General features: G+C 34.7%; 1 protein-coding gene across 4 annotated transcripts in view; it reads left to right on the top strand.

Annotated features, from left to right (window-relative positions):
* The window catches only part of LOC141502675 (adhesion G-protein coupled receptor V1-like), a 456,940-nt gene that overhangs the window by 195,495 nt on the left and 241,419 nt on the right, over nt 1-20,026 (top strand). For all 4 annotated transcript variants that reach the window (XM_074207517.1, XM_074207518.1, XM_074207514.1 and 1 more), the window contains 5 exons: nt 170-292; nt 10,236-10,458; nt 11,086-11,290; nt 14,875-15,021; nt 18,031-18,286. In XM_074207517.1, the coding sequence (XP_074063618.1) occupies nt 170-292; nt 10,236-10,458; nt 11,086-11,290; nt 14,875-15,021; nt 18,031-18,286 (954 nt within the window). The remainder of the gene's footprint in view (nt 1-169; nt 293-10,235; nt 10,459-11,085; nt 11,291-14,874; nt 15,022-18,030; nt 18,287-20,026) is intronic.

The raw sequence follows: 20,026 nt of genomic DNA, 5'->3' as shown, positions 1-20,026 counted from the left end.
TATATAAATTCTGTTGTAGTGTAGAAAAAAAAAGGTTGACCTATTTCCACTTCAGGTATATTCTCTTTATTAAATTTAACATTTCTTTATTATGTATATTTCTGGGTAATTATATTGCTTTTTTCTCTAATTTTTGCCTTAAGACTTTATTTTTATTCTTTTCTTAAAGGAGACAGGAGTTCAACTGACATTTTCATCTGGGAGATAGGACAATCTTCTTTAAGATATTTTCAGTCCTTAGATTTTGGTGCTGTAAACAGGATCCACTCCTTCACACCTACCTCAGGGATAGGTATGGATTAATGTTTTTGGACTTATTCTAATTGTAACCAATACCTTCAGATAATAATAATCATCATAATAAAATAAACTTAGTTTTAACTGCAGTAAGTTTTAATTAATTTCTCTAGGTAAAGATTGTGGGAATAAAGATATTCAAGCCAGATTTAATAGGTTACAAAATAATTGACTTGGACTTTAATTAGGATTTTTGATTAAGAGTTATCCCTACCCTTCCTAGGATAAGAGAATGGAACTTAATGGAACAAAACTTTGGGTTTTGGTCTTCTCAGGATTTTCTCTAGTTTCACATATACCATCTTGAAACTCAATAAAATTAATTAAACAAGTGGAAAAAATTATTAAAGGGAAAAATCAGAGATGTAACATAGATTCACAGCTAGAGGGAATCTTCAGGGTCATTTAATTCAACCTCTTAGTGTCCAAAAGAAGAAATTAAGTCCCAGAGGGCTTCAAGATTATTACATTGACAGAAGTAACAAGGTCAGAAATTGAATTAAAACTAACTTCAAAGTTAAAGCTGTCTTTCATGTCTCTAGCTTTGAGAAATTGAGGCATGACATTAATTGACATGTATTATGAAATTATAGGGGATATAGAGAATTTCTGTTTCTAATTATGTTTATTTACAACCTGATGTTTTTAATGTGGCTCTTATAAGCTAGTATGTTTTGAGTCTTGCCAAGAAATCCATCCTTTGTTCTTTTTTTCCATCCTTAACAATTTACAAACTGGACAATTTTATCTTTTAATATTTCAGATACCTGCTATGTCAATAGGGCAACAGACATTTATTAAATTTCTTCTATGTATCAATCACCATTCTAGCTGCAGAGAGGTCCTTGTTTACGTGTAACCAGTGTCTTTTTTGAGAAACAAAACAAGTTAATTTTTTTAAATAGCATATAGTTTAAAAATGAAATATGATGAGGCTAGCAAGGAAGAAATTACCTGATAAACTCATGGATTAAAGAATTCAAGATCAAACTAGAGATACGATCACAGAAGATAAAATGGCTTATGAAATCCAATCCATGAAATCTTGAATCAGGACTCCATTTATCCTAAAATAAAACTTACTATTCATTTTTTTTCCAGAGAGGTGACTTAAATGTAGAATGAGACATTTTATAGTATGACCAATGTGGTCATTTATTTTGCTAGATTTTATTTTATTTTGTTTTTTCAATTATTTAATGGGAGAAGGGAAGAAAAAGTGTTGAGAAGATAATGAATGCATGTAAAATGAATAAAATGAAAAAGTTTTCTAATAATTTGCCAAATAAAGTATGCTGTAGGAGTTCAAGAAAGAAAGAAAGACAAAACTGCCTTAAGAAGACTTAACTAGACTATTTGAGCAGGAACTGAGGGTTTTGCAAAAGATTACTACAGAAAACGAGAGAGACAAGTTTTTGTCTCAAAGCTACATGTGACCCAACTTTTTAGGGCCCTTGCCAATATCCTAAAGCTCAAAGCTCTGTATTAGTAGACTACATTTCCTCAGTGGGAGTTTGCCATACATTAAGCACAGTTCTAGTTTAAAAAAAAATAGAGAGGATAACAAGGTGAATGACATTGGAACCAAATTGTGGAGAGAGTCTTGAATCCCAAGTGTAATGGGTCTTGCCTGAGCATGCCCAGATCACTAGGGTCATTTTGTGTCACTCCAGCAATAATTCCCAGATTTCAACTCTGGATAACCTGGAAAATGATGATTCTATTGATTAAAAATGGCAAGTCAGGAACACGGCCAAGATGGCGGAGAGAAGACAGGCACAGTTCTAAAGTCTCCTGATCTCTTCCCCATCTATCACTTGAAACAAACCTCTTAAAAGAAATCTGACCCACAAAACCCAGAAAGAAAAGCCAGGCGAAAGAACATCTACCTCAGGATTTGTCCCCAGCAGCAGCTTTGGCCACGTACAGGTGGTTGAGTCTGGGCTCAGAGGGAGGATCAGCCCTGGATCAGCCAGATTAACAGCTGAATTGGAGCCAGGAGTCTGAGGGCCCGAGAGCTGGACCTGCTGGATCAGTGGTGGAGCTGGACGACAGGGGCTTGGATTGGCGGGGGAGCAGAGGCGCTGGTGTTGGGGTTGTCCTCCGGAGCTTGGGGACGGTGCTGGGGGGGAGAGTTCTGGTGCAGGATAGCTGCGGACACCATCACTGGGCTCCTTGGGTCTGAGGAACTCTGAGTCCACACCTCCATTGCAGCTGGGGCCTCTTTCCAAACAAACAAATGCAAACTACTTCTGCCTCAGGCCTAGGTGTATGAGCAGAAGAACCAGCCCAGCTGAGGAATGACCTTAGGCTAGGGTAAAGCCCACCATTGATTGAAGGCAAAAGAATTCAAGAGCTCCAACCCCTCCCTTCAAGCAAAGGTCAGGTCACACACACTCCAGAGAAAGCAACCAACACCTCCTACTGGCCAGCCAGAAAAACTTCACACAGTGAGTAAAGCCTTTAGTGATCCCAAGCCCTGTGAACCAACCCCCCCCCCCCAACTCAAGGTCTTAGCAAAATGAAGAAGGGTCAGTGGAAAGCTGGATCCATAGAAAAATTCCTGGAAGAGAAAGACCCTAACTCAGAGAGACCTGGAACCTCTGAGGAGAATACAATCTGGTCTACATCACAGAAAGACTCCCTTGAAGAAATAAGGAAGGAGCTTAAAAATTTGGGAGAGACAATTAATACCTTGCAAAAAGAAAACAAAACCTTAGAAAGTACAATTGGACAAATACAAAAGGAGAATAAATCTCTCAGATCATCAATTGGACAATTACAAAGTGAGAATAAATCTCTCAGATCATCAATTGGACCAATACAAAATGAGAATAATTCTCTCAGATCCTCAAATGAGCAAATGCAAAAAGAAATTAATTCTCTCAAAATGTCAATTGGTCAAATGGAAAGCTGTTTCAAAAGTGGAATTGACCAATTGGAAAAGGAGTTGCAAAAGGTTAATGAAGAAAACTCCTCCCCCAAAAAAAGAATGGAGTCTACAGAAACTAATGACTCCATGAGACAGCAAGAGTCAGTTAAACAAAATCAAAAAATAGAAAAAATAGGAGCAAATGTAAAATACCTTATCAACAAAACCACTGACCTCGAGAATAGATCTAGGAGGGGCAACCTGAAAATTATAGGACTCCCTGAAAACATTGAAGAGAAAAAAAGCCTGGACTTAATATTACAGGATCTAGTGATGGAAAACTGCCCTGATATCATGTAATCGGAGGGCAAAGTAGTTATTGAAAGAGTACATCGATCCCCACCAGAAAAAAGATCCTAAAATGAAAACACCAAGGAATGTTGTGGCCAAACTCCAGAACTATCAGATAAAAGAGAAAATCCTGCAACCAGCCAGAAAGAAACAATTTAAATATCAAGGAGCCACAGTAAGGATCATGCAGGACCTGGCTGCATCAACATTAAGGGATTGAAAGACCTGGAACGAGACATTTCGAATAGCAAGGGAGCTTGGAATGCAGCCAAGAATCTACTTTCCTGCAAAGCTGAGCCTTCTCTTCCAGGGAATAAGATGGACATTTAACGAAATGGAAGAATTCCAAAAATTTGTGATGAAAAGACCAGAGCTAAACAGAAAATTTGGACATCAAACAGGAGGTTCAAGAGACACATGAAAAGGTAAAAAAAGGGGGGGGGGGGCGTAAAAGGAAAAAAAATGCAATCCAGTAAGTTGAAACTGGCTATATCCTAGCATGGGGGGGGGAAGATTCTCATAAATCTTGAGAATTGTACCTCTAACAGAGAGAATACACCTGGCCAGAAATGGTGGACATTCATGGCCTATCCATGAGACTGCTATCTAATGGGATGTAACTGGCTTTAACCCCACCTGTGAGAAAGAGTCTAATATCTCTCAGGAATTTTGACTCTGTTTGACAGAATATACTGAACTAGAAGGGACAGTTACTCAGAATTTTCTATGACTTAGAATGATCTAAAAAAACACTACCTCCTTAAAAAGGGGGACAGGAAAGAGACTGGAGGAGGGAGTGGATTGAATGGGGTAAATCTCATTACACTAAGAGGTACAGAAAACCTATGGTAATAGAGGGGAAGAAGGGAGCAGAGGAGAAACACCTGAATCTTCTTCTCATCAGACTTGGCTTAAAGTCAACCTACACATACTCAGTGAACTTATAAAACATCTAACCTTTCAAGTATTAAAGTGGGAAAAGGGGAGGGGGGACGGAGAAAGGGAAGGGGAGTGGGGGAAAAAGGGGGAAATAACAAAAGGAAGGGAAGGGAAAAAGGGAAAGGGGAAAGAAAGGGGAGGGTGTGATATAGGAGGGCAAACACACTGAAGGGGGTGGTATTCAGAAACAAAATACTGGGGAATATGGATAAAGGGGGGGAAGGGGGGAAAATACAAACAGAGGGAAGATAGCATGGAGGGCAATAAAGAATTACTAATCATAACCTTGAATGTGAATGGGATGAACTCTCCCTTAAAACATAAGCAAATAGCAGAGTGGATTAAAAACCACAATCCTACAATATGCTGCTTACAAGAAACTCATTTGTAGCAGAGAGATACATATAGAGTAAAGGTACAAGGTTGGTGCAAAATATATTTTGCTTCAGCTGAAGTGAAAAAAGCAGGGGTAGCAATCCTTATCTCAGACAAAGCAGCAGCAAAAATAGATAGCGTTGAAAGAGATAAGGAAGGAAACTTTATCCTCCTAAAAGGTACCATAGACAATAAAGTCATTTCAATATTGAATGTATATGCACCCAGTGGGACAGCACCAAATTCTTAGAGGAGAAGCTGAAAGAGCTACAGGAAGACATAGACTGAAAAACTCTACTAGTGGGAGACCTCAACCTCACACTATCAGATCTAGATAAATTGAATCATAAAATAAACAAGAAAGAAGTTAAAGAGGTAAATAGATTGTTAGAAAAATTGGATATGGTAGACTTATGGAGGAAACTGAATTGGGGATAGAAAGGAATATACCTTTTTCTCTGAAGTACATGGAACTTATACAAAAATTGACCATGTACTAGGACATAAAAACCTAATGATCAACTGCAGAAAGGCAGAAATAGTGAATACATCTTTCTCAGATTACAGTGCAATAAAAGTCATATGCAATAATGGACCAAGAACAAACTGGAAACTGAATAACCTCATTTTAAAAAATGAATGGACCAAAAAACAAATTATAGAAAGAATTAACCATTTTATCCTAGATAATGATAATAATGAAACAACATACCAAAACCTATGGGATTCATTCAAAGCGACTCTCAGGGGATATATTATAGCTCTAAATGCTTACATGAATAAGTCAGAGAAAGAGGAAATCAAGGAACTAAACATGCAACTAAAAAAATTAGAGAAAGAAGAAATCAAAAATGCTCAATTAAATACCAAATTAGAAATTCTAAAAATTAAAGGAGAAATTAATAAAATCGAAAGCAAAAAACTATTGAACTAATAAATAAAACCAAAAGTTGGTATTATGAAAAAACCAATAAAATTGATAAACCTCTGGTCAATTTGATTAAAAAAAGAAGAAAACCAAATTGCTAGTATCATAAATGAAAAAGGTGAACTCACCACCAATGAGGAGGAAATTAACGTAATAATTTGAAATTATTTTGCCCAATTCTATGCCAATAAATTTGATAATCTAAGTGAAATGGATGAATATTTACAAAAATATAAGTTGCCCAGGTTAAATGAAAAAGAGATTAAATACCTAAACAACCCTATCTCAGAAAAAGAAATTCAAAAAGCCATTATTGTACTCCCTAAAAAAAAATCTCCAGGGCCTGATGGATTCACAAGTGAATTCTACCAAACATTTAAGGAGCAATTGGTTCCAAACCATATAAACTCTTTGGAAAAATAGGGAAAGATGGAACTCTGCCTAACTCTTTCTATGAAACCAATATGGTGCTGTTACCTAAACCAGGAAGAGTTAAAACAGAGGAAGAAAATTATAGACCTATTTCCCTGATGATTATAGATGCAAAAATCCTAAATAAAATTTTAGCAAAATGATTACAACAAGTCATCACTAGGATAATACATTATGATCAAGTAGGATTAATTGCAGGATTGCAGGGTTGGTTCAATATTAGGAAAACTGTTAGTATACTCAGTTATATCAACAACAAACCTATCAGAAACCATATGATCATATCAATAGATGCTGAACAAGGTTTTGACAAAATACAGTATTCATTCCTATTAAAAACACTAGAGAGTGTAGGAATAAATGGACTGTTCCTTAAAATAATTAGCAGTATCTATCTGAAACCATCAACAAGCATTATATTCAATGGGGAGAGGCTAGAGGCATTCCCAATAAGATCAGGGGTGAAACAAGGGTGCCCATTATCACCATTACTATTCAATATTGTATAAGAAATGTTAGCACCAGCAATTAGAGAAGAAAAAGAAATTGAAGGAATTAGAATTGGGAAGGAAGAGACAAAACTCTCACTCTTTGCAGATGACATGGTGGTCTACCTAGAGAATCCCAAGAAATCATCCCCAAACTACTGGAAACAATTAGCAATTTTAGCAGAGTTGCACGTTATAAAATAAACCCTCATAAATCCTCAACTTTTCTATATATGTCTAGCAAGAAACAGCAGGAAGAGCTAGAAAGAGAAATCCCATTCAGAGTAACCTCAGACAGTATAAAATAATTGGGAGTCTATTTGCCAAGACAGACTCAGAATCTTTTTGAAAACAATTATAAAACACTTCTCACACAAATTAAATCAGATTTAAATAACTGGGCAGATATCAACTGCTCATGGATAGGTACAGCTAATATAATAAAAATGATAATTGTACCAAAACTAAACTATCTGTTTAGTGCCCTACCAATCAAAATTCCAAAAAATTACTTTAATGAGTTAGAAAAAATTGTAAGTAAATTCATATGGAGAAATAAAAAGTCAAGAATTGCCAGGAACTTAATGAAAATAAGTGCAAAAGAAGGTGGCTTAGCCCTACCTGATCTAAAATTATATTATAAAGCATCAGTCATCAAAACCTTTTGTTATTTGGTTAAGAAATAGAGTGGTGGACCAGTGGAATAGACTAGGTGTAAAAGCAGGAGATGGTTATAGTAATCTGCTGTTTGATAAACCCAAAGAGTCTGGCCATTGGGATAAAAACTCCCTCTTTGATAAAAATTGCTGGGATAATTGGAAGTTAGTATGGAAGAAACTTAGATTAGACCAACACCTCGCACCCTTTACCAAGATAAGATCCAAATGGTTATAGGACATAGACATAAAAAACAATACTCTAAGCAAATTAGAAGATCAAGGACTTGTCTACCTGTGAGATCTATGGAAAGGGGAGCAATTTATGACTAAGGAAGAGTTAGAGAACATCACCAAAAACCAATTAGATGATTTTGATTACAATAAATTAAAAAGCTTTTGCACAGATAAAAACCAATGTAACCAATATCAAAAGAAATGTAGTAAATTGGAAAACAATCTTTACAACTAATGATTCTGACAAAGGACTCATTTCTAAAATATACAGAGAACTGAGTCATATTTTTAACACAAATTGACAAATGGTCAAAGGCTATGCAAAGCCAATTTACAGATGAGATCAAAGTAATCCATAGCCCTATGAAAAAATGCTCTAAATCATTAATTATTAGAGAAATGCAAATTAAAGCTTCTCTGAGGTACCACCTCACACCTCTCAGATTGGCCAATATGACCAGGAAGTATAATGATCATTGTTGAAGGGTTGTGGGAAATCTGGAACACTATTACACTGTTGGTGGAGCTGTGAACTCATCCAACCCTTCTGGAGAGCTATTTGGAACTATGCCCAAAGGGCAACAAAAATGTGCATACCCTTTGACCTAGCAATACCAATACTGGGTCTATAACCTGAAGAGATGATGAAAAAGAGTAAAAACATTACTTGTACAAAAATATTTATAGCAGCCTTGTTTGTGGTGGTAAAGAATTGGAAATCAAGTAAATGCCCTTCAATTGGGGAATAGCTTAGCAAACTGTGGTATATTGTATGTCATGGAACACTATTGTTATATTAGAAACTAGGAGGGACGGGATTTCAGGGAAGCCTGTAGGGATTTGCATGAACTGATGGTGAGTGAGATGAGCAGAACAAAAAAAACACTGTACACCTTAACAGCAACATGGGAGTGATGTTCAACCTTGAAGGACTTGCTCATTACATCAGTGCAACAATCGGGAACAATTTTGGGCTGTCTGCAAAGGAGAGTACCATCTGTATCCAGATAAGGAGCTGTGGAGTTTGAACAAAGTGCAAGGACTATTCCCTTTAATTTAGAACAAAAACAGATATCTTATTGTGTGATCTTGTTACCTCTTAGACTTCTCTTCTTTAAGGATTTGATTTCTCTCTCATCACACCCAATTTGGATCAAGGTACAACATGGAAACAAAGTAAAGACTGACAGCGTGCTTTCCGTGGGTGTGGGGTGGGGGGAGGGAAGCAAGATTGGGGGGAAAAATCGTAAAACTCAAATAATATCTTTAATAAAAATAAATTTAAAAAAAGAAAAAAAATGGCAAGTCAGGAGGTGGAAGTTTTGTTGTTATTCAAGGAAATAAGATGTTTCATTTTCATCATTTTGAGCTTGAAATGATAGAAATTTCAGCATACAGGTGCTATGAATCCTAACCTTAGCATTGAGCAGTAATTATAAATTTGAGGGCTATTTATATAGAGGTAAAATTTGTAGCTTAAGATTTTGAAGAAGAAGAATTAATAAAGAAGGGCAGAAGGCAGAAGGTTCAGCAGATATTGACTTATTTCCTGAACTTCCTCTTTCTCTACAGTTTTGAGTGATATACTGTCTGAAAGTTTTCATATTACCAACTAAATTTCATATTATAAAAATGTTTAATTTTTATTTTAAATTTGTCTTTTCCTTTAATAAATATCCATTTCCGCTTCTATTACCCAAACAAAATAAGCAAAACAAAGCGTTTGAAAAAGTTTATATGGTCATACAAAAGAAATTCCCAAATTGACCCTGTCCAACAATACATGTTTCATTCTTTACCCTGAGTCTGTCATCTCTTTGGGAAGAGGTGGGTAGCATGCTTTATCATCATTTCTTGGGAACTTCATTATCAGATCTCAATTTGGTTACTGAATGTTTTTAAGCCTTTCAAAGTTGCCCTTACAATGCTGTCAATTTGTATAAATTGTTCTCCTAGTTTTTCATCATATCATATGTCTTTCCAGATTTCTATGAAATCCTTCCTTTTATTATGTCTTATAGCACAATAGTATTAATTACAGAGTGATTACATTCATTTTTCATTCCTTTTATACTCCTTTTATATCCACCTTCTTGAATTTAGTCAATACTATTAAATTGGAAAGTAAAGGGTTCTTTTAGCCTTATGGTTGACTTGGCTGTTATCCCATCTTGCTGGTACTTTCATAACATCCTCTAAATCTCCTCTCCTCTTTTTTTGTACTCTGCTTCTGGATAATTAATGAAGCAATATTGTTCATATTTTTCTAATATCTAGTTCTATAATGTGTTATAGATGAGTTTATACTCTAATTAGTAAGGTGTCTTAGTGTCTTTCTACTTAGCGAGGAGATCAGGTTGACTGGCAAAATTATTAGCCTTTTTTAAAAATCTTATTGTGGTTATTGATTTATGGAGTGGAATGGGGTATTACATGTAAGAAGATTGGAATTGTGAAGGGAGAGGTTATGGTGGGCTTTGAATGTTTATAGAGGATTTTATATTTGATACTAGAGGTAATAATGAGCCAGTGGAGTTTCTGGAGGAGGTGGAAGAGATGGACAGACCAGTGATTTAGGAAACATTTCAAATGGATAGTGGACAACTAGCCATACTGTTGTCATTTTTTCTTATTTTCTTTCTTTTCCTTTCTCTTTACAGTCCATATACTCCTTGTTGGCAAAGTTGAATCTGCTCTCTACTGCTGGAGTTCAGAGTTGAATCAATTCTCTTTTGTTTTGGGAGCCCCCTCTGCTAATGATGCCAGTTCTGTTACTGTGAGGTCACTGAATTCAAGCAAAAATCTCATTATTTTAGCAGGAGTTCATCACTCACAGATCTATGAGTTGTTCTATATCTCAGATCAATCTGATTTTATTCCCAGGTAGGTTTCACATTTTATACTGAGCATCTTAATGTACTTTATAGGTTGCATTCTATATTTTTGATAAGGCCCCCTTTGATTAATAGCACACAACAGACCACTGGCCTTGGAGACAGAAAGAACTAGGTTTAATCCTGACCCTCACACATTCTGGCTACATGACTTTGGACAAGACCAGATAACTCTCCAGAACCAAGGCTTAAAGGAGCATGTCTTGCTCTAATTAATTTAGACATTTTCCTCACTTGAGACCTTTTATACAAAAAAAGAATCACATGTCTGGGTCCATAATTTTTTTGTGACTTAAAATTAAAATGCACAGGAATCAAGATATCAAATTGATAGACCCCAAATTTGGTTATTATTCATTACTCAAGATCTTTCTACTATTTTTAGCCAAAAATATGCTATCAGTTGCATTTTTATTTTTGCGGAAGTATTTCTGTTTTTCCAATTGTTGATATTAGTGTTTTGAGATGTTCATGTCCAATTTAACCTGCTTGTTCCTTTTTTTATTTTGTACTCATATACATATATTTATATATGCATATATATATATGCATATATATATATATATATATATATATATATATATATATATATATATATATATGTTTCTCATTCCAGTTCAGGTGAAATAATATTCACACCTGGAACCAAAGAAGCTATAATTGCAGTTAATATTCTTGATGATATAATCCCAGAAGAAGAAGAATCTTTCAGAGTTCAGCTTAAAAATCCCAAAGGAGGAGCAGAGATTGGTATTAACAATTATGTGAAAATAGTCATTCCATCTAATGATGATGCCTATGGAATCCTTGCATTTGCTCAGGTACTTGTATAAAAATCTTGGTCTTAGAAATTGGGATGATTCATTAAATTTCTACAGTAGCTTTGCACATCTAGGATCATTGTATATATCTCCTTTTAGTTGTGTTTATTCTATGACTAGAATGCAACCAGAAAAGTTGCATTCATAGCTAGGTTTCCATATGTTTGAATTTGCACTATTCAAAGTAATTATTATATAAAATATCATAATTGGTTTTAGTCCAGTGAAAACATGCAGTGAGAATTCAAATAATTTGACCACTTCAGGGAGATTATTTGCCCTTATCGAGGAACCTTGGATACTCACTTCACATTTCTAGACCTAAAATCATTGAGCTAGGAATAGAGGTGCTTGCCATAGCCCAAAATGACTTTGAGAAATAAGGACATTTCAGGGATTTGCATTTGAGAGTTCATTTTCCTCTCTAGCCAGTATACTCAGATCCTAAACACCAAAGTCTTGATGTCACCCCTAATTCTTGATGCTAACAGACAGGCAGAAGACAATTCTGTTGTATCAGCAATTTTGCTTTGTTAAAAAATAAAAACCCAAACTATACACACACACACACACACACACACACACACACACACTTCATAATGTGTTGTCCAGGTTTCATTTGCCTTATACTACTATGTGTGTGCCTAAAGTTCGCAATGAAATCATTAGAAGCATGTTAAAACTGATGAATGTATATTTTTTGATTTAATTCATTTTGTTCACACATTTTTATCAAAAGCATTTTCTTTTGTTGTGATGCTAGTGTACTGAACACCCAAGTGGTGTCATTTATTCTCTCATCTTAGGCTGATCCATTCTGTCCTGTGACTTTTTTCCCATGGGAAAATTGTTTGTTTTCTCAATATTCTTTCCCTAAACCAAGGGATTTTAACATTTTTTTGTTTTTACCTCTTTTAGAATGTTATTTAAACTGCATAAAAATAAAAAGCATAAAAATACAAAGGAAATAAATTATATTAAATCATCAGATTTTGGGATCCCACATTTTAGAGCACTAATGACGCATATATAGTATGTTCCATCTCTACATATTTATCAGCTTTCTGTGGCTGCAGTGGTAACTCAAAACCCAGTTTTCCGGTAAATGTGTAGTAACCATTGATGATGATGAGGCTTATGATACAGAGGAAAAGATACATTTCAATTCGATAGACAACTGTTAGTGGTCTTGCTTTGTGCACAGGACTGTTAAGTTACAGGGGATACAGGGTTAAAAAGAAACAACCAAAACCCCAAACTGCCCCTTTCTCTCTTCATGTCCTTATGACCGTCCTTGGAAAGCAAAATAACAAAAGCAAACCTCAAAGTATGTTATGTTTACAATGAAACTATATCATCCTTATTTGTGAAGGAAAGTATGTTGCTTTGTCTCTTAGGTTTTCTTTAGTAAACTTTTCTTTCTTGTTTCTAATTATTTAAGAGACTTTAAGCAAACTCTCAATAATCTCAATAATGAATCTGACTTAATTTTAAATATGTCAACTGAAATTAGTTAATGAAGGCCTCATAGAGTCTGGATGATCTGGCAACAGCACATTTGATTAAGAAAAATAACTAATGAGAGTTTCACATATGTTTTCTGGTTGCATCAAATCCTCATTGACTAACCTCATTAATTGAATGCACAGAGCCATGGAAGCAAGGCTTCCTAAGAGCTATATGGTCCCTTGTGAATAAATGATGTGCACATTTTAGAAATGGTGACAGTTTCTCAGGGAATGTTTGATTGCTTTGGGCATGATTTTATTACTATCTAACATCTTTAACATGATGTTAAAATATTGTATAAAATATAGGTAGACATGATCCTTTCTCAAGGATTTAGCATTTTAAATAGAGTTGGAACATAATGTTACCAGAAATTGTTGAGGAGAACCTGCTCTGAAAAGCTATGTATTCTGCATTGTTCTAAGTCTTAGGGGAATTCAGTGTTTCAAAGGGAAGTAGTGCAAGTATTTGAGAAGAGACATTACAGGTTTCAAGCAAGGCACATTATGAGTATACAGAGTTGAAAATGGGATTAGAATTAGAGAAAGTGCCTAGAGAGTATAATTGTGAACATGAGGAAAATGGGAAAAGTAGCAAGAGAAAAAGACTGCCGATAGAGAAAAAATGAATTTAAAATCTTATAAACTAAATACAAAACATTTGAAATTGACAAAGAAAGGCAGAACGGTAGCATTTCTTTAATTTTAGTTATAAAAGTAACAGAAACAAAAAAGAATGGGAATTTCTATCAGTAGGATTCATAGAACTAGAAAGTATGCTATTTTGGTTATTCAGTTGAAGCCTTTCGAAGGTAGAGGAAACAAATTTATTTAGTGACTGCTTTTTGTAAGGAACTGTATTATAAATTACAAAGCAATTGCTTTACTAATATTTTGTTATTTGATCATCACAAAAAACTCATCTACTAAAATCCCATATTCTACAGGAAGCCTTTTTTTCTTTATTTTTCTTTCTTTCTCTCTTTTTCTTTCTTTCTTAATTATAAAGATTTTATTTATTCTGAGTTTTACAATTTTCTCCCTAATCTTACATCACTCCCCCACCCCGCCACAGAAGCCAATTTGCCAGTCTTTACATTGTTTCCATGGTATACATTGTTCCAAATTGAATGTGATGAGAGAGAAATCATATCCTTGAGGAAGAAACATAAAATATAAGAGATAGCAAGATCAGACAATAAGATATCAGTTTTTTTCCCTAAATTAAAGGTAATAGTCCTTGGTCTTTGTTCAAACTCTATAGTTTTTTCCTCCGGATAGATAGATTCCTCTGCAATGGTATTCTCCATTGCAGACAGCCCCAAAGTGTCCCTGATTGTTGCACTGATGGAATGAGTAAGTCCATCAAGGTTGATCATTGCCCCCATGTTAGGGTGTATAGTGTTTTTCTGGTTCTGCTCATCTCAGCATCAGTTCATGCAAATCCCTCCAAGCTACCCTGAATTCCCATCCCTTCTGGTTTCTAATAGAATAATAGTGTCAGGAAGCCTTTCTTAACAACTCTTAATTTTGTTATATTCCTCTCTTTTAACTTTTATTTTATATTTTTTGTCCAGATAGTTTATGTGAACATATGTGTTTGTTTGTTGTTTCCTCCATTAGATTGTGAGTTACTCTTAGTTCCTGTCATATGGTAGGTGCTAAAAAATGTTTATTAACAACAACCCTGGAAAGTTAAGTGCTATTAGCATCTCAATAATACAGAGGAGAAAGATGAGACAGACAGGCCAGAGTCACACGGCTAGTAAGTGTCTGAGGTCTGATTTGAACTTGGGTCTTCATAACTCTGGACCCAGCATTCTATTAATTGTATCACCTAGCTGACTCTTCTGGAAGAGGAAATTAAAACCCAGAGAATTTTTGTGATCTTTTCAAAGGCCATGGCAGGACTTGGTCTAGAATCCATCTCCAAACTCTCCCAAACTCCCAAAGTACTATAATGCTTTGTCCCACTATAGATATTATCATTATTTTGTGAAAGTCTAATAATTTTAAGTAATGACACAATTCTGGATATACAGTTTCAATTGACCAATTATTTTTCTGCATTTTCAGAATTCATTATATAAACAAGTAGAAGAAATGGAACAGGATAACTTGATAACTTTGAATGTTGAACGTTTAAAAGGAACATATGGTCGGATAACCGTTGAATGGGTAGCTACTGGAAGTATTAGTGACATATTTCCCACATCAGGGGTGGTATGTAATGTATTCAATTACAATGAAATTCTCTAAAAATGATTATTGGTATTGAGATGCTAAATATCTTCTAATAGGCTTTTGCTGTATACCTTTTGGAATGTGACTGTAATGGTAATCACTGAAACATGGAATTCAACGAGTTCAGGCTTTCTTTGATGAACAGAGTCTACTTACTGAAGGGTCCAGGGAAGCCGGTCAGATTTGAAGATAGTACAGTTCCTGTAATCTATTCTGAACCATAGTAAAGACTAATAATAAAAGTCAGTGGCAAGTTGAGACAAGTTAATCGATGAATGAGAATTATTTTTAAAATTGAGTTTATTGAATCAAAGAAAGATGGTGATGTGAATAAGGTCAGATAAGGTAGGTTGGAACCAAATTGTGGAATCCATTAAGTGACACTCAGAAACTTTTGTATTTTATTCAAGAGACAATAAGGAGTCACAAAAGATTTGTGAACAAGTAACATATTTCTAATAATGGTAATTTTTGTATTGTGTTCCAATTGCCAAGCATGCAGAATAGATATACAGATAAATGCCTTGCGTGTCATTTTATTAGGAGTCTAAAAAATAGACAAAGATGAAAAAAAATTCTGCCCTGAAAGAGCTTACATTCAACTCTAGAATACAATCATCTACTCAAAATCTTTCTTGGCTCCAAATTGCCTGTAGAATAAATTACAAACTCTTCTGATTGTCGTTTAATATCTTCCACAATTTAATTCCAACCTCTCTTGGGCTATTTATTTTCTATTTCTCCCTCCCTTTCACATATTCAAAGTTCCAACCAATCTGTTCACTGTTCTTGATGATCCTTCTCCCATTTCTGTGATTTCAGAGAAACCATTTCCCATGATTAGAATGAGTCTGCATCCCTTTCCACTGCATAAAATTCTTAGTTTCTTTTCAGTTTCAGTTCACTTTCAGCTTTTTCCAAGAAACCTTCTAAGATGCCCTCCATGTATTGGTGCTTTCTCCCTCCCCAAATTATCTTGTCTTTATCTTTATTTTTGCAAACACATAGATATCTTCTTGCAAACACACACACATATCTATATATCTTTTTGTCTATGTATCCTGCAGTGGAATATTGAAGACTTTATAGACAGTACCTAGAATGGTATATTGTGTATATCAATGGCCCTTAATAAATGTGTGCAGATTAAATGAGATCCTATTTGTCAGGATCCTGAAGAGAAATAGATGACTTGATCATGTGGATTAAACTGAAATCCACCATAAAATGTTGGATGTCAATGGTCATGTATCCTAATCCCCTAAATTTAGAAGTTGAAGAAACACTAGCCAAGTTCCTTGCTCAAGGCTACATAGTTAGAATAAAGGGAGAATGTTGAAATTTTATTTCCTGACTCATTTGACTTTGCCATGTATATACCATCACAAGAATACCATGAAAGGTCTCAGATCATCATTCATTCTGAAACTACTATGGTTTAGTTGTGAAACAGTTTAAGGTCAGGTCTGCCAACACTGAAATGGACATAATAGATTCAGAATTGGAAAAGACTTTAGGGGCTACTTAGTTTAACTCTCTCATTTTACATATGAGGAAAACGAAACCTGGAGGGGCTAAGTGATTTGACTATATCAAGCAAGGAAAGAATCAAAAGATAGGATTATCAGGATGGGTACAGAAAGGCAAAAGATCTGGAATAAAGAATAACAGTAACAACAATAATAATAATAATTATTATTATTATTAATGACTAACATTTATATAACTCTAAATCTGTGCTAAACACTATGCTAAACACTTTGCAAATATTATCTCATTTGATCCTCACAAGAGCCCTGGAAGGTAAGTGCTATTATGATTCTCATTTTTATGGTTGAGGAAACTGAGGCAAAGAGAAGTTTGAGCGAAGGGAAAGCAAAGAGGAAGACAAAGCCAAGGCAAGTCATTAAGAGAAGTAGTATAATCAGGAAGAGAGGGACAATTCAGATTCAAAACTCTGTATGTGCGCTTGTGTTTGTGTTTTTGTGTATGTGTGTGTGTGTGTGTGTGTGTGTGTGTGTGTTGTCCTGCAAATACCAACCTATGTGACCTGCCTTCCCACTCTCCCCTTCTAGGTCCTGATAAGAAGGGTTACTTTGTAAAACTTTCTGACCTCTAAGGCAATCCCATTTCATTGATCTTTATAACAAAGACTCCAATGTAACTGGCAAGGGTTATAATATATTCAAATATATTTTGATAAAACCTATTAATGTTCTGTTGTGATATAGTACTCACAGGGCACAAGACACTGGGAACAGTATAATATGTTAGTAGGTTTTTTAAAACTATATGAACTTGATTCCATTTATTTTTACTTTAATTCCACAATATTGTTAGGCACTGAAAAGTATTCTATATCTAGAATATAAATTGTCTTCCATTTTGATATTAAAGCTCTCAGTGGCTTAGTCACTAAATATATATTGTGTTTGTGGATTATCCAGCAAGCTGATTCTTTTCCTTATCCTTTTGCTTATTTCATTGCTAAATAACACATCCAATGGGAGCATGCACAGGGGAAATAAAGTGAAATGAATAACAATTCTGGCAAAAGGTTTTGTGGGGAAAAGGTTGAAGCTATTAGACTGCAATGGCATTTTTAGATAATTTGTGGGTGTTATTTATTTATGATTTCCCTGTCCTGCGTTACCATTAACAAATAAGCCTGTAATTTGGGACCTGTATTCCCAAGAAGAGTATTTACTTTAATAAAAGACATAAAATAGCATATGGCATTTTGACTTGGTATAGTTTACTGTACTGATCCTGTTCCTAACCAGGTTTTCCTCTAACTTTCAGTAAAAAGAGAATCTTGAGTGTTTCTGAAATTACATTCTACCTCATTGTATGCATACTTACAGTGATAAGTGGCCAGTGAGAGATTTCAATAAAGAATATTTATTGCTGTTTCTATGGTATGAATAATGTCTCAGTAGAATCAATTGATGGTAACTATCAGTGACATATCTCTCTCTAAATTTTTAGATTTCATTTTCTGAAGGCCAGGCACTGTTGACTATCACCCTGTCAGTTCTTGCTGATGACATTCCAGAATTATCTGAAATTGTTGTTATAACACTAATCCATGTCACCACAGAAGGGATTCAAGATCTTATAAGAGGAGCTACCATTGATCCCAGAAGGAACAAAGCTATAATAACTATCCTCCCAAATGACTGTCCATATGGTGTGGTTAGCTGGCAAACTGATTCTCTCTTTGTGACAGTACTAGAGCCTGAAGGTAAATCTTATAAACCTAGCAATATTTTCAATAAAAAGCGTTTTGATTATTTAATTCAGCACGCTTTATGTAATGTAATTCCTATTCCCATTCTATGTCTCTTTTTTTCTGTTTGATACCCTAAATTAGTTTAATATTTCTTTCAATGTTCACTTAATCCATTGGTAATGTTACTGGTAATGTTACCAATTAAATAAATTGACTGAAGAGAGGAATAGTAAATGTTTTATCTGAAATAATTTTTTAAAATTTGTTTTTGAGAGAGACAATTTGAATTCTTCTTAATCTGATTTTCTTTGCTTCCCCTACCCCCTGTTCAAACATTCCACTTAAGAGAGTTTTTCCCTTTCAATAATAATTTTCAGTCTGTAGCTTTCACAGACTTTCAAATTGTTATGGCTCTCATTTCTAATACGGTGCTAATCACATCCAAAACATCAAAACTCCAAATTTTTTTTTTTTACTAATTTCCCTCAGTTAAGGCAGTCAACCCATCTTTTCTTTGTATTTGGTTATGACTCATTCATGATGGTTTTGCTAACACATGTGAAAATAAATATGATAATGTGGGTTAAAAGTCTTTGAATCATTTGGATAACTGCTACATAAAATTTAACAAAATGACATACTGTTTATTGTTTCCAAAGTTTTTCTCGTAATATAAAAACCCTGCTTTCAAAAAGAACTTATAGTGTGTGTGTGTAATGGAAAATTACATGTTCACCATTTATATGCTCACCTAAGTGGACAGAATAAATAAGCAAAATTTAGTAGGACAGTAATATGATATCCACTAGCAAGTTTCAATCATTATGTAACTCACACACTAGACAGTACTGTAACTTATCTGAACTTTAAATTCCTCCCAGGATTTAGTGCAAATAGTGGATAGTTTTCATAGTTTAAAAATTTTATTAAAACATTGGATTTAATTTAATGATCTAAAAGTGAACAATTTAAATTTAATTTACCTTGAATTTGTTTTTAATTTTGGAAGAATCTTTTAAGCATTTGTAATTGGTATTTGTATTATACTTGGGGAAAGGAACCCTGACTCACTTATTTTTTTATTTTTTATTTTTATTTTTTATTTATTTTTAGGTTTTTGCAAGGCAATGGGGTTAAATGGCTTGCCCAAGGCCACACAGCTAGGTAATTATTAAGTGTCTGAGGCCGGATTTGAACTCAGGTACTCCTGACTCCAGGGTGGGTGCTCTATCCATTGCACCACCTAGCCACCCCCTGGACTCACTTATTTTTGCATCCTTCATGGTATTTTACACATAGTTCTTAGCAAGTGTTGGCTGAATTGACACAACTAAGTATTTTCCTAAGTATCTTGCAGTTTAATTTGATATTTATATTAATGTTTATGAAGTTAAAACATATTAAAAGGATTAGCTAAATAGATATAACTATAGGAAAATGCCCTATAAAGAAATTTTGGGTTGGGGAAAGAGACCCAGAAGTGGGGTGTGGCACATAGGCTAATGCATTTTTTTACACACTCTCTGAGGGTCACTTTTAGGGGAACCAGGAAATGGTGATTAGGGATTGTTGATGTGAGACAAGGTGGTCCTAGTCTTTTTAGACGAGTAGTTTTAAAAGAATGTTTTGTTAAGTTTCCATTGGGTGTGCCAAATATTGTATGATATTTAAGTGTATAAGGTCATGTGCATGTGCAAGTCTTGCAAACTTCAACTGCACATTAAAAACAAACTGTTTTAGAGAGAAGTTTGA

The sequence above is a fragment of the Macrotis lagotis genome, chromosome X (assembly GCF_037893015.1).
Source record: "Macrotis lagotis isolate mMagLag1 chromosome X, bilby.v1.9.chrom.fasta, whole genome shotgun sequence".
NCBI lineage: Eukaryota > Metazoa > Chordata > Mammalia > Peramelemorphia > Peramelidae > Macrotis > Macrotis lagotis.
The sequence above is the reverse complement of the archived record's forward strand: the minus strand, read 5'-3'. Positions and strand labels throughout refer to the sequence as shown.